The sequence below is a fragment of the Oncorhynchus gorbuscha genome, linkage group LG16 (genome assembly GCF_021184085.1).
Source record: "Oncorhynchus gorbuscha isolate QuinsamMale2020 ecotype Even-year linkage group LG16, OgorEven_v1.0, whole genome shotgun sequence".
Classification (NCBI taxonomy): domain Eukaryota; kingdom Metazoa; phylum Chordata; class Actinopteri; order Salmoniformes; family Salmonidae; genus Oncorhynchus; species Oncorhynchus gorbuscha.
Genome location: NC_060188.1, coordinates 70,621,132 through 70,636,096, shown reverse-complemented (window position 1 = coordinate 70,636,096; position 14,965 = coordinate 70,621,132). Strand labels below are relative to the sequence as shown.

Genomic DNA, 14,965 nt, shown 5'->3' with positions numbered 1-14,965 from the left:
CATTTAAATCATCATTGAAATACATGAGTCCAGTCCAATGGAAATGAATGCATAGATGAGAAGTTGGATCCCTACCTGACGTCTGCTCTGCAGTAATGCGTCAGCCTGGACCGGCCCATCCCTGAGGGCTCAATCAGGACCCGTGAGGTGAGCAGCACTGCCCGTAGCCCTGCCTCCAGGTGCACATTGTCATGGTCCACAGAGGAGGACACCAGCAGACACAGGCCCTGAGGAAGGTCACTACACCACCGCCTAAGCAGGAGGAAAATACAGCAAGGGTCATTACTGTCATCTTTGGTTTAAATCAACAGCCTGAGGCAAGACGTAAAGGTCCAATGCAGCAGTTTTCATCTCAATATGAAATCATTTCTTGGTTACAATTAAGTGCCTTACTGTGATTGTTTTCAGTTAAAATGGTAATAAAATAAACTAAATAGATTCTTAGCAAAGGGCAATTTCTCAAACAAGAGACAGTTGTTTTTTCTTAAAGTCAACCCTCCAATCAGAAATTAGGAGAACACTCATTTAGAATGCCTGAAGCTTTAACAGTACTTGAGAATGTGTGTGCGCGTGTGCACACAAGTGTTTAACTTCAAGAACATTGATCAGAGGAAGTAGGCCTCCTTAAACATTGGCAGCATTAATAGCTGTATGTTACAGTGACTTTTGTGTTGTTTATGGTGAAAATGCCATGAACTCTCTAGGAGTGGTCTGAGTGGGAAAGGCAAAACAAAACATTTGCTGTTATTGGCAGAGAGGTTTGGAACTCTCTTTCCTTTTGGTGTATTAACTATTTTACAACATAGTGATATCCCCATGGAAGACCAAAACTCCATCCCAACAAAACTGGCAGAAGTGTGAGGCAGTCTTTTCACAGATCTTACACTAATTTTCACAATTTCACAGTATTATTCCAACCATTTTTGACTGCACTGGGCCTTTAACACCACACCTTACTGAACTGACAACTTGACTACCCCTGCGAAAAGGGCAGACATATGTATGATCGGCTTCTGGCCACTCTGCCTTTCCACCCATGTCTCCAAATGAAGCCTTGGATAGAGCCTCAGGCAAGACAGACAATTATTGATGAGCTAATCTTGTCATCCATGTGTACCTAAGCACTACGAAGTCCCTGCGGGGATGAGGTGCCATGCTGTCTGTCACATAGTGATACACCTCTGTGTTGTTCTCAAGAGCCTCGATTACACGGCTGTGGAGCAGGTCATCATCCCACAGGTGGCGCTCACGCAGAACTCTGTGCAACACTGTCTGGGGCGGGGCCTCGATCTCGGTGGTCACTTTCCAAAGACGGATGGGATGGCCATCCCCTACCTGAATAGAACAAATGGATTGTGAGATTGTGGCTCAGGACTGAAAAGTATACTGTAGCTTTAACAAGCTTTAACATGCCATCACTCTTCAAATGGACAGAATTTACTTCATTCTAACAGCCAAAGAAGCTATGCCAAATGATAAATTTAATTATCCATGAAGGCTTAAGGGAAAAAGGGAATTGAACCTTTTCCAATCATACAATGATTGAAGGCCATACTGTTGTGACAATGGAGGGCAAAATCAAAGTAAAATGTATCTTCAATATAACAACATTGACAAACATGGACCTGTGATTGAATGACCTGCAGACAACACTAACATTAGTATGCACTAGTGCAGGGACAGGCAACTAGATCCAGCCGCGGACTGATTGTTGTCGGAGCAAATGGTCTGGGGGGTAAATTATAACATTTGTACACTGAAAATTGACAACAACTAAGCCCAAAGAGAGATTGTATTTGAAAATAACAATAATGTCATACCTTGATTACATTGAAACATGATCACATATGTCTCTTTTTTTGTGGAAATATTTGGGATCAGACTTCCTAAAGAAAAATAAATGTTGTCCAAAAACTAAACTCATAGCTACAAATTTTGGAGGCCAAACAAATTACTTGCAGGCCGGTTTTGGCTTACTGTCTGTTGCCGACCTCTGCACTAGTATGTTATTGAGCAGTACATTCTGGTTTTGTTTGATAACAGACAGCATAGTATCAGTATGCAGCAGTGTCACTGAGCAGTACCTTCTTGTATGTCAGCTCTGTGTTTTCTGGGCCCAGGGCACTGTGCCATCCTTTGCTCTTCTCTGTGGACTCCCTCAGTAGAGCCTGGATATTATCCTCCAGGTAGGCTCTGTAATCCACAGGCTCGCCCTTCATGTTCAGGCCCAAGCCGTGGAGAGGGAGTGGCTGGGCATCTGCTGCGACATAGGAGTTCCGCGACTGCAGCATCATCTCATGAGGGATCTGTCGCACCAAATTAGAGGTCAACTGGGTTCTTTTTTTATTAATAAAAATACATACATATCAGTTGTCATGTACAGTGCATATAGAGCAGCCTACTGAATTCCTCTGTGAATGTACATCAAGTTCATATCCGACATGGCATTTACTCTATACACTGTAAACTGTGAAACCATGTCTATTTCATTTATTCTTAAATAAATGCTTTCTAAAAAATAAACCACTCTTCAAATGGCTCACATTGTTTGGACAATAAATAGTCAATGCATGTGGGTGGTGTTTCGTTACAGATTCATTGTTCTGAGGGATCATTCTATTCAGAAAATAGGTCAAGGACTGTGCATATATTATGTATAATACCTGGAATAATTTCTTGCACTCCACAATCATGTGGCTGAGTCCTTGAGTGGCAGCCATGTTCTCACTCAGGTCCTTGTGGTCCGGTTTCCCCCCCTGCCCCCCTTCGGTGGATTAATCTTCCACAAGGGTGGAACATAGTCAACACACATCACAATCGTTCTCTCAGCTTTGAGTTCAACAGCAGTACAATGTTGTTCGTATGCAGCATTTCGATGAGGAAATAGTCAATAGGAAATTAAATGGTCTAACACTGTCAGTCCTCTGTAGTTTTGTTTGGGCTTTATTTTGACATGATACATCCATGAGGATGTTAATATGCAGCAGTTCCTACATTTATTTAGCCCAGAGGAAAACCACTGGTCCAACGCTTTTGCTAAAACCATTGGTTTAAGCCATTGGACTTAAATGGATAGCTGCTAGCTTTTCTCATAGGAAAAATTAAATCTGGTAACTAAATAATTAATTAACCTATCATATACTTTAAACGGTAGAGCCATCATAGATTGCATTTGTTAAAGGTCAATTTGGCCACCAGGGGGGAGAATGTTAAACCATCCAACTGCTTGGAATAGTTTGCTACCAATGGTCTTGATAAGTGGAATGTGCTGGAGTGTGCCGATATATTTTGAATAGGGCTGTCAAAGTTAACGCGTTAATAACACGCAACATTTTTAATGGCGGATTTTTTGGGATGCCATTGATGAGAAGGGTGTAACTGCGGCCCGCAAACCAGGGCGTTCCTGCATGTGGGCATTTCTGCATCTGCAGGAACCCCTCTTTACACCTTTCAATTTTTAAGCTAAGACTCCGGTGCACCCCCCCTCTCCAGTACGGTAGGTGGTGGATTGGACTATAACGTTGGATGCCAACTGCCGATAAACCCCACAAAAGAAGAGGTAGCTCTCTAGCTAGTAAACCAGTAGGCAGTGTTCATCGCTTTCGCCTTTCTGGCACTGTATTCCTGCAGTTCTGGTAAAGACGGCGAGGGCAGATGTTCGCCAGGCAGGAGCGAAAGACACTATGGGTTAGCAAGCTAGTAGGAGGTCTCCGTTACAAAGCAGGCGGGGGCGACACTGTTCTAGCTATCTAACTAGCAAAAAGGACTCCGGTACACAGGAGCTGGGGGCAACAGTGGTAGCTAGCTAGTACAGCGGTAGACAGTGTCATTTGTCCCTGAAACAATTCTGATAATAGTTTTATTTCAATTTTTTACCCACATTTTAATCACACAATCGGGGGAAATACAGAATATCAAAAGTGTCACACAAGCATGAAGATGTTGCCCTTGGGGGGGGGGGGGGGTTCTTGTTGCCCTTGGGGGGGGGTGTCCCCCGAATTGCGGGTTGCACTGACCCTTTTAAGCGCACGTGTTTCCGCACGGACCCTTTTAAACACAGCACATGACAGGCTCGGTAGCGCTAAACGTATCTAGTAGACTTCTCGAATGCACAAAACGCCTTCTCTAACGCGCCACAATCTCAGATTCAATCTCTTCACCTGCTCTGCAAGCTTTATAATGTCAAATACTTTCGTTGATCACCAAATATGTAGTTTCGGTGAGCAACTACCTTAATTTACTCCCGTTGCGGCCGGTATGTACTTGCAAAAAAGGTGTACATTTATTTTTACAAGCAACCGAACGAAATGACTATTCAGCTCATACAGTATTTTGGAAGTACATACCGTCCGTCATGGGACTAAATTAAGATAGTTGCGCACCGAAACTACATATATTTTGTGATCAAAGAACGTATTTTGGCATTATAACGGTTGCAGAGCTGGTGAGTTTGAATCTGGGCTTTCTCGGCGTTAGAGGGGTCGTCAGTAGTTACCGCAGCCACAAAGTCAGAAGCCCCATTTTAAAAACCAATTATCTTCTAAACAGATTTTTACATATAACCTTAACCACACTGTTGACCTTATGCCTAACCTTAAATTAAGACCAAAAAGCACGTTTTTTCCCCCATTTTCTCTCTTGATATAGCCAATTTTGTCTAGTGGAAACCGTTAGGTGACTAGTGGAAACCTTTAGGCAGTGATAGATACCTTTTCAGGTAGTGCTGTTAGTCTATTTTGGTTCCCGATGAGTGCAAATTTTGAAGAACAATTTTGAAGAAAAACTTTTAGTTCTCAGATCAAAAAATTTACCAAATTATCCCAATTGTAGAAGTAGCAGCTTGTGACTAGTTCAAGTTGAAGAACATGGATAAGTAGCCAAGGCTAGATCTAAAAGCTGTAGCTATTATATTTTACATGAACTCAGACCTGGCTGGTCTGTTGTTAATATCTTCTATGGAATTCATAACATTCTGAACAAGAATATAAACGTGACATGCAACAATTTAAACAATTTTACTGAGTTACAGTATATATAAGGAAATAAGTCAATTCTAATAAATTCATTAAGCTCTAATCTATGGATTTCACTTGACTGGCCAGGGGCGCAGCAATGGGGAAAAACTCAATCTGATTGGCTGGGCATTGCTGCACCCCTGCCCAGCCAATCAGATTGAGTTTTTCCCCACAAAAGGGCTTTATTACAGGCAGAAATACTCCTCAGTTTTCGAGGTGGCTGTTCTAAGACAATCCCGCAGGTGAAAAAGCTGGATGTGGAGGTCCTGGGCTGGTGTGGTTACATGTGGTCTGCAGTTGTGAGGCCGGTTGGACGTACTGTCTGTGTGTGTGTGTGTGTGTGTGTGTGTGTGTGTGTGTGTGTGTGTGTGTGTGTGTGTGTGTGTGTGTGTGTGTGTGTGTGTGTGTGTGTGTGTGTGTGTGTGTGTGTGTGTGTGTGTGTGTGTGTGTGTGTGTGTGTGTGTGTGTGTGTGTGTGTGTGTTTGCACGCAAGTGTTTAACTTCAAGAACATTGATCAGAGGAAGTAGGCCTACTTAAACATTGGGAGCATTAATAGATGTATGTTACAGTGACTTTTGTGTTGTTTATCGAGAAAATTGCATGAAAAACATTCAAATTGATGAGCTATTGATAAGAGCTAGGTAAATGAGTAATCCGTTTGGAGAAGGGGATTCTAAATACACATAGCAATTGTTTTAGATGATCCCCAGAGATGAATGTGAAACCAGTCATATGGAAACAAACCATAATATCATCATTAACTCGATTAATTATGTTAACTGTTTGGCAGCCCTAATTTTGCATGATGCTTCCTTGACAATGCTAATGATGTTACACAAAATTCAAAAGTCCGTAAGACACATTTCTGGATATATGACAGAATTCCATGTTTTTGCTTACCGTTTCGTACACATCTATGTGCTTTTACAAAAAAATAACATCTACAAGGATTATACGTACAGTGGGGAGAACAAGTATTTGATACACTGCCGATTTTGCAGGTTTTCCTACTTACAAAGCATGTAGATGTCTGTAATTTTTATCATAGGTACACTTCAACTGCGAGAGACGGAATCTAAAACAAAAATCCAGAAAATCACATTGTATGATTTTTAAGTAATTAATTTGCATTTTATTGCATGACGTAAGTATTTGATCACCTACCAACCAGTAAGAATTCCGGCTCTCACAGACCTGTTAGTTTTTCTTTAAGAAGCCCTCCTGTTCTCCACTCATTACCTGTATTAACTACACCTGTTTGAACTCGTTACCTGTATAAATGACACCTGTCCACACACTCAATCAAACAGACTCTCTCACAGTTGAAGTGTACCTATGATAAACAATTACAAACCTCTACATGCTTTGTAAGTAGGAAAACCTGCAAAATCGGCAGTGTTTCAAATACTTGTTCTCCCCACTGTAGCTACATGCATCGTAAAACGAAATCAAAGACGATGGTAGTCTTGTCAAGAGTTAGCATTTTTTTCACCCAACTACCATAAGACAGTTGTTGAGTTCAAAACCCATTTAGGGTAAAAAGATTTAAGGAAATGTCCCTCCACTGTTGGTCCTGAAGTCAAATAACAAAGTAGATCATTACAAAAATGCATATAAAAATATATAGGCCTACATTTAGGAATACACATCTATGCAATATATGTATTTTGATACTGTATGATTATTATCATTCTTAATCTTAATTTCGAGGTAATGACTGCAATTGAAAATCAAAATTTTGAAGGAATAATTATCACTCTCTGAGGGATTTGAATTTACAGTGAAAGTGGTGATAGATGTCAGGAACTTGGTGCTTTACACTGAGTTAATTGTCAAGACATACTGTATTTGCATGCTTTTCCCCAGTCTCTCTTTTTCTCTCTCTCCTGGTTTTGACCTTTGCCTGTCCTGACTCTGAGCCCGCCTGCCTGACCACGCTGCCTGCCCCTGAGCCTGCCTTCTCTGTGCATTCTCTGGATTACCGACCTCTGCCTAACCTGAGCCTGCCTGCCTGCCATCCTGTGCCTTTGCCCATTCTCTGGATTATCGACCCCTGCCTGCCTTGACCTGTCGTTTGCCTGCCCCTGTTACTGTAATAAACACTGTTACTTCAACACAGTCTGCATTTGGGTCTTACCTGAAACGTGATATACACAGTAATTATGACAACTTCCGGAGGATGTCCTCCAACCTATCAGACCTCTTGCAGCATAAACTGACATGTTGTCCACCCAATCAAAGGATCAGATAATTCATATCTGAATTCATCTAGTACTGAAAGCTACAGCTAGCGACCACTGCAGTGCATGACATGTGGTGAGTAGTTGAGTCAAAGAGAGAGAAAGACAAGAGTTGAACAGTTTTGTACAAATTCATTTCTTCCAAAATTTAGGAGAAGCAAGAGAGAGAGAGAGCTAGCTGTATTTGGTTGTATTTTTTTAAAACGTTCAATTAGCTAGCCAATGCAGCTAGCAAGTTTAGTGTACACCAGGCTCAAACAGAGAGGGATGCTATATTAGCCAGCTGGCTATGGCTATCCAACACTGGAACTCTTCCAAGTCAATGCAAGCTTTTGGTTTAATTAATTTCTTGCCACCTGTGTAACTGCTAAACCATTTTTTTGACATTACACTGTACTGCATGATTGTAGTGGGTTTACTAACACGTCAGTTCTAGTTGACTATGACTTGACAACGATGTAGGCTGTGTGTAGCATTTAGCTGTCATGGGAAGTTTTATTTGCCTGGTCACAGACAGCTGATGTGTTGTGCACTGAAGTCTACAAGCGAAGGGAAGAGGTGAGAGGAGGAGAGCGTGTAGATAGTTGCGAGAAGAAATTATATAGACATGAGCAAAATGTTCATGCTGTTTTTATGTGGCTGCTATGAAAGTGAACTGTTCGCGTGTGATTGTGGTGTATTCATTCTGCAAAGTAGCCATATGTGTTATTTCATAGTTTTGATGTCTTCACTATTATTCTACAATGTAGAAAATAGTAAAAATAAAGAAAAACCCTTGAATGAGTAGGTGTGTCCAAACCTTTGACTGGTACAGTGTCTCCTGACCCCTCCTGTCTCAGCCCCAAGTATTTATGCTGCAGTAGTTTGTGTCGGGGGGCTAAGGTCAGTCTGTTATATCTGGAGTATTTCTCCTGTCTTATCCAATGTCCTGTGTGAATTTAAGTATGCTTTCTCTAATTCTCTCTCTCGCTCTCTCTCGGAGGACCTGAGCCCTAGGACCATGCCTCAGTACTACCTGGCATGATGACTCCTTGCTGTCCCCAGTCCACCTGGCCGTGCTGCTGCTCCAGTTTCAACTGTTCTGCTTGCAGCTATGGAACTCTGACCTGTTCACCGGAACGTGCTACCTGTCCCAAACCTGCTGTTTTCAACTCTCTAGAGACAACTACTGTGATTATTATTATTTGACCATGCTGGTCATTTATGAACATTTGAACATCTTGGCCATGTTCTGTCATAATCTCCACCCGGCATGGCCAGAAGAGGACTGGCCACCCCCCATAGCCTGGTTCCTCTCGAGGTTTATTCCTAGGTTTTGGCCTTTCTCGGGAGTTTTTCCTAACCACCGTGCTTCTACACCTGCATTGCTTGCTGTTTGGGGTTTTAGGCTGGGTTTCTGTACAGCACTTTGAGATATCAGCTGATCTAAGAAGGGCTATATAAATACATTTGATTTGATGTGAAATTTGATTTAATACTGTATTTAGACCACTTTCTTTCATCGATCCATATGTTCAGAATTTGTTCTCTCTATGTATTCTAGTGAGTTTGTCTACAGAATTCTTATTAAAGCTGCACCATATTTAAAGGCTTAAGATCAATTTACTGAAAAAACGATTAAAGGGATGGCTTAAGATCAATTTACTGAAAACCCTATTGAATGAAAACTCCACGAGAAAAACTGTTGGCCAGCAAGTGGGAGGGTTTTCAGAGAGTTGATTTACAGTTATTTAGTGTGAGCAAGGTAGCCACACCTGTAGAGCGCATTTTGCGTCTGCAATAGGTAAGTCTGAATACCAACTACTGAGAAGTGCATAGGAAAGGCATGTCTAGGAAAAGTGTAACTGTCCTAAGTCTGAATCTGCCCCTAAGTGCCAGGCAACACATGCCAAAACAAATCAAAACATGCCATGATGAAAACATACACAGAAACACGAATACCAGTACATACCTGGGGGAGGTGCCCTCTTTCTTGGAGATGTTGAGGTGTAGGATGGAGGGGGCCAGGCACACAGCCAGGTTCCCAGCTGTCATCTGGTTCTCCTCGGCAGAGGCGATGTCACTGAGGAAGTAGAGCAGGGTCTGCAGTACCTCCCGGTTCTCGTCAGGCAGAAGGATGACTGCAGCCTGGGCTGCCTGAAGACGCATGTCCTTCGGGACACCTGGGAAACACACATGACAGATACATCTGAATGTGAATTGCTATGTTGGTTTTAAGATCTTAGCATGATACTGAGGACGAAACTGATGACATTTGAATGCACCCGGTAATTATAGCAGTATAGACATTCCATGTATATCATAACCAGACATCAAATACAGACAGTAACTTAATGCCATGTTTGTAAAACCTTGATAAACCCTAACTTTAGCTGTAAAATCCAAGCTGGAGGACATCATAGAGTACAGTATGATTACTGTGCCTATCAATTAGTTGATTGACTTCTCAAAGGAGACTTTATCTAGTCAATGATTTCAATCTGATAAGTGTATGCTGAAGGGCAATTTAAACCAGACACGGGTTCAGAGCTTCCCAGAGTGGATGAGAGGGGAACACTTAGAGCCACTGACTCACATTGGTAGATCTGCAGGAAGGTTTCAGTGAGCTTGGTGGTGAGGACAGGCTCAGGCAGGTCTCTGAAGTACTGTTTCAGCAGGTCGGCCACATCGTAGGCTGATTGGCCCTGGTACCTCACGTGGTCTGGGGAATTTTCATTCAGCTGCCGCAGAGTCTGGATCCGAGACTTCACCCCAGACTTACGGAAAATGCCAACCTTGACAGGAATAGGAGTGAAAAACAGTTGATACTGTCATTGGTGTATTAGCATTATTCATAAACTTCAATGCATTATCATATATAATGTATCACCAAGTACATGAAATCTCACTACAATAGAAATACAGTAACATAACATATCTGGAGTGGAACACATACTAAAATCATAAGGTTATACACACACTGTAGCATGAGGGAACACGTTCACGTTGAGGGGATGAGAGTGACTACCTTTTCCAGACATTGGCTGCGGAGGTAGCGCATGGCCTGCTGGATGCTCTGGGGTAGGGGTTGCCCACTCCTTTGGACATTGATTATTGGTGGAACACCAAAAACCTGTTTGTCCCTGTAGTCAGGGACCTTACTCCTCTTCATAAACTTAGGAATAGACCTGCCAATACAGAGGAAAAGGAGGACTAGATTCAATCTTTTCATTTAGATATCACCATAAAGTTTGTTACCTGAAATACATGTAATCTTGTCAAATTGGGTGTGTTGTGGGTTATTTGGTAGTCTAAACAGAGTGGGGAAAGGGTAGAAACCATGCAAACAGCAGCACAGGTAACATTATATATTTTCCTTGGACATCTGATGTCTTTTTTGGATGAAAACTGTTTGAACTGTTTGGATGAAATCTGTTTGGATGAGTTGTGGGTGAATTGGTAGTCATTCCACTGAGTGGAAAAAAGGCAGAAACTATCCAAACAGCACCACAGATAACATTAGATATTCTCCTTGGACACCTGATGTCTTTTCTGGATGAAAACTGTTTGGTCTATTGCCAAATCCTAATCAGTCTATATTGGAACAAAACGGTTTCAATTGTGTCTGATGAAGCCTAATTGGGTGACAGCACATGGCTGATTATTCAAGAGAAATGAAAGTTTGAACCTTTTAGGATGGAGAATAAAACCTGCTAACTGATCGTGTGCTAAAATGGCCACTGCAATTCTAGATAATGGTTTCTTTGTGTATGATGTGATTCATTCTTGAGAAGCAAGAGTCATCCGCATGAGAAATACGAGGCTGAATAAGAATGTTGCGAAATTTTACAAATCTAACTTCTTAACAGCTTTCTTTATGGAAAACATGTTTTCCTTTTATACTACTATACATTAGCTGCATAAATGCAGATCAAAGGCCTTGCCATATGGAAGAATGTTTACAATGCCTTTTAAAAAGCAATATCCTTACCACAATACAATACTCACTGCCCTGACTAAATGCATATGAAAAGGACAGTATAATGGAGTGCACTTCCCTACGTCTCTGCCTTTTATCTATATTTCAATCTCCACTCTCCACACCCAAGGGCCCTCCACTCACCAGCTCCAGCCATGTTTGTTGGGTTCGCAGTATTTCTCCATTATAGCAGTGAGCCGGAGCAGAGAGAACTTTTGCAGAAGGTTGAGCTGAGCAGCTGACTGGCGGTTAATTTCCTGGGAGGCTGAAGTCAGGCTCGGCCTGTGGGAGTTCTGGAAACTATGCCACCGTAGCTTCCTAGATAGAGGGGAAATGTATTGGGAATAAAGGTCAATGTTTTGATCTATAGCAATGCTATGAGTGTCCATTTGTGGTATATCTTAAAGGTGATTAAATCAATTAATTTATGTGTTTTTACTATTATACTGTCTAAATGTCAAGAGCTATTTGACATTCGGTGAAATATTGATGAACCTGAACATGTTATCATCTTTATATATAACAATGTATGTTTACCTGCTTGGCCTGGTTAAGGAAGCACCCACTCCTGAGTCCCTTCGTTCTCTTGTCTCAACATCCTCCACCTCATTCAAAGAGTTTCCTGTGCTGTCGTAGTCACTGGCCATCGTGCCTACATCTGACATAGACTGCTCCTCAAAATGGAGGCTGGAGGAGAATGTTGTTTCTCTGGTCTCGTCAGTGTCCTCCTCTTCCTCATGCTTGTCACTGAGCTCCTGACACACCTTCTTGGACCACTGGTCTATATTCTGCTGAAGGCCATGGACATGTTGAAGGATATCATCCAGGTGCTCAAAGACCTTCTCTCTCAACTCGTCGGAACTGCCACTAGCCTCATTTACATTGTCATAGATGCTCCCCACTGAGGAACACGAGTTTCTTCTTATAGGAAACATGTTGAATTCCTGGGACTCGTGACTGCTGCCCAGGGAGAGGTTTACGTCCTCCATCTGCCATTCACGCAGCTCATGAGAGGTGGAAGTAGTGCACAGGCTCTCGATGGATAGGGACTTGGGGAACGTGCCTGGCTTGTGGTCCATTGGCAGATGAACCAGACAATCCAGTCCATTTTTATAGCCACTCTTCTGAATAACCTGTTTAGCCCCCTTCCACCCTGCCATGTCATAGTCCTCTAGATAGAGCCAACTGCTCTTCGCATTAGCTCTGTCCACAACTGGGGACCTACGGCCTGTACGACAGATAGTATGAGCTTTTCTGCTGTAATTTACACTGCTCTTTTCTGTAGTGTTGTTTTTTAAACCAGGTAGACTTTCATTGGAAGTGCAATGCAAACTGCCAGGGGTTAGAGGGAACTGCAGTGGAGAGGTCACAGCTTGGCCATCTGTCACTTCCCTCTCTTTATCCTTTTTCTTGAACGACTCCATTCTCTTCAGGAAGGTATTGGAACACCTCTTGGTCTTCTCTCTGCTGACAGGAACAGTAAGCAGGTCTTTTGGAGACACAGGCTGGTCCTCACAGGCGGATCCATTGGGAGAGTGGGAACCATGGGAGTCATGGTGGGAGGTAAGGGTGTAGGGCTCTGCCGTGCTGGTGACTTGACTGGAGGGGTTGCTGGAAGTGGTACCTCTGTCACTCTTCACACTCAGGCTGCTACTGCTGTGGGTGGAGGTGACCTCCAGGTTGCTGAAGTCACTCAGGATGCTCTCACTACTGGCAGAGGCCCTCAAAGGGTGCAGGGTGGTGGAGACGTGTGGGGAGAGTGTACGCAGTCGGGACCATGTCTTACTCTCTCGCTGGAATGCCCAGCGGTCACTGATGGCACACAGGTCATCCTCCTCAGAGTCTTCACTCTGCATCAGATGATAGACAAATTAGAGACCATTTTATAACATGGTTATGGAAGGATCATTTGCATTGACAAGGGCTATGTCTAAGTGCAAAGCAAATATATACTTATTTGTGCATGTACAATGGAAAATAAAACAATTGTAATATACAAGGCTGTCAAGCAAACTCAGATATACTGTGAAAGTCAGAGAGACATGTAACAAGCTATAGCAGTGGATCTAGTGGCTGGCCTATACACAACAAACTTTGAGACAGACAGATCTTATGTGCAGGTCTACTCACCTGTTTGCACTGAAAATGGACCTCCAGTCTCATGGAGGCACACTTGTTCAAGGTTGACAGCCTCCTACATGGAAATGAAAGAGATCAAATGAAAAAACACAGGAAATATCCAAATATTTGATTTGCCAATTCAAATTACACTGAACAAAAATATGAACGCAACGTGCAACAATTTCAAAGATTTGACTGAGTTACAGTTCACATAAGGAAATCAGTCAATGTAAATAAATAAATGAGGCCCTAATCTATGGATTTCATAACTGGGAATACAGATATGCATCTGTTGGCCACGGATACCTTAAAAAAAGGTAGGGGCGTGGATCAGAGAACCAGTCAGTGACCATTGTTTTCTTCATGCAGCGTGACATCTCCTTTCCATAGAGTTGATCAGGCTGTTGATTGTGGCCTGTGGAATGTTGTCCCATTCCCCTTCAATGGCTGTGTGAAGTTGCTAGATATGCATCGAAGGTGAGCATTTTCCCACTGAAGTTAGTTACGACGCCGAACTGCAGACAGGTCAAGACCCTGGTGAGAACGACAATCATGCAGATGAGCTTCCCTGAGATGGTTTCTGACAGTTTGTGCAGATATTCTTTGGTTGCGCAATTCCACAGTTTCATCAGCCGGGTGGCTGGTGTCCGGGTGGCTGGTCTAAGACGATCCCGCAGGTGAAGAAGCTAGATGTGGAGGTCCTGGTCTGACGTGGTTACACGTGGTCTGCGGTTGTGAGGCCAGATGGACGTTCTGCCAAATTCTATAAAATGGCGTTCCAGGCAGTTTATGGTAGAGAAATAAACATTAAATTATCTGGCAACAGCTTTGGTGGATATTCCTGCAGTCAGCATGCCAATTGCATTCTCCTTCAAAACTTGAGACATATGTGGCATTGTGATGTGTGACAAAACTGCACATTTTAGAGTGGCCTTTTATTGTCCCCAGCACAAAGTGCACCTGTGTAATGATCATGCTGTTTAATCAGCTTCTTGATATGCCACACCTGGTATCTTGGCAAAATATAAATTCTCACTAACACGGATGTAAACAAATTTGTGCACACAATTTTTGAGAAATATTTTTTTTTTGTGCATATGGAACATTTCTTGGATATTTTAATTAAGCTTTACATGTTAAGCTTTACAACACTGTTGCGTTTATATTTTTGTTCAGTGTAGATAGCTATCTATAAATTATCTGACAATATCAGTATTCTCTGTTTCAAATTTCTTACCAATAATTAAAAAATAGGGTCATGTTGTTGTTTAGATAGGTTGCTTAGCTTGTTAGTTGATAAGAAATAGAATTGTCAGTATTCACAAAAACAAAACATTCTGTTTTTCATGTCAATGTGTAATATTTTCAATGTGTCAATGTCAATGTGTCAATGTGTAAAATTTTCAATTTTCAATCTACTCCCATGGCTCCCCTTAATAATTGTGTTCCAGATCAGTTTGCATCTCATGCATTAGTTTATATTTTTAAGGGGTTATTTTAGGTCCCACACGACTTGATAGTGAATGAAAACACATATGCCAACCTCCGTCCCCCCCGCCCCAGAAAAAATGAAATTCAAGAAGGCTCACACATCGTTGATAGCTCAAAATGCATTACTTTTTCAGAGCAA

The 14,965-nt window shown here is 42.2% G+C and overlaps 1 protein-coding gene across 1 annotated transcript in view; it reads right to left on the bottom strand.

Annotated features, from left to right (window-relative positions):
• The window catches only part of stard8 (StAR-related lipid transfer (START) domain containing 8), a 40,399-nt gene that overhangs the window by 1,805 nt on the left and 23,629 nt on the right, over window positions 1-14,965 (bottom strand). Inside the window, exons 5-15 of the mRNA XM_046305676.1 lie at window positions 13,345-13,408; window positions 11,752-13,064; window positions 11,359-11,532; window positions 10,264-10,423; window positions 9,832-10,030; window positions 9,198-9,418; window positions 3,030-3,036; window positions 2,664-2,764; window positions 2,085-2,306; window positions 1,118-1,335; window positions 76-252 (exon numbers count right to left, since the gene is read on the bottom strand). Coding sequence (XP_046161632.1) covers window positions 76-252; window positions 1,118-1,335; window positions 2,085-2,306; window positions 2,664-2,764; window positions 3,030-3,036; window positions 9,198-9,418; window positions 9,832-10,030; window positions 10,264-10,423; window positions 11,359-11,532; window positions 11,752-13,064; window positions 13,345-13,408 — 2,856 coding nt within the window. The remainder of the gene's footprint in view (window positions 1-75; window positions 253-1,117; window positions 1,336-2,084; window positions 2,307-2,663; window positions 2,765-3,029; window positions 3,037-9,197; window positions 9,419-9,831; window positions 10,031-10,263; window positions 10,424-11,358; window positions 11,533-11,751; window positions 13,065-13,344; window positions 13,409-14,965) is intronic.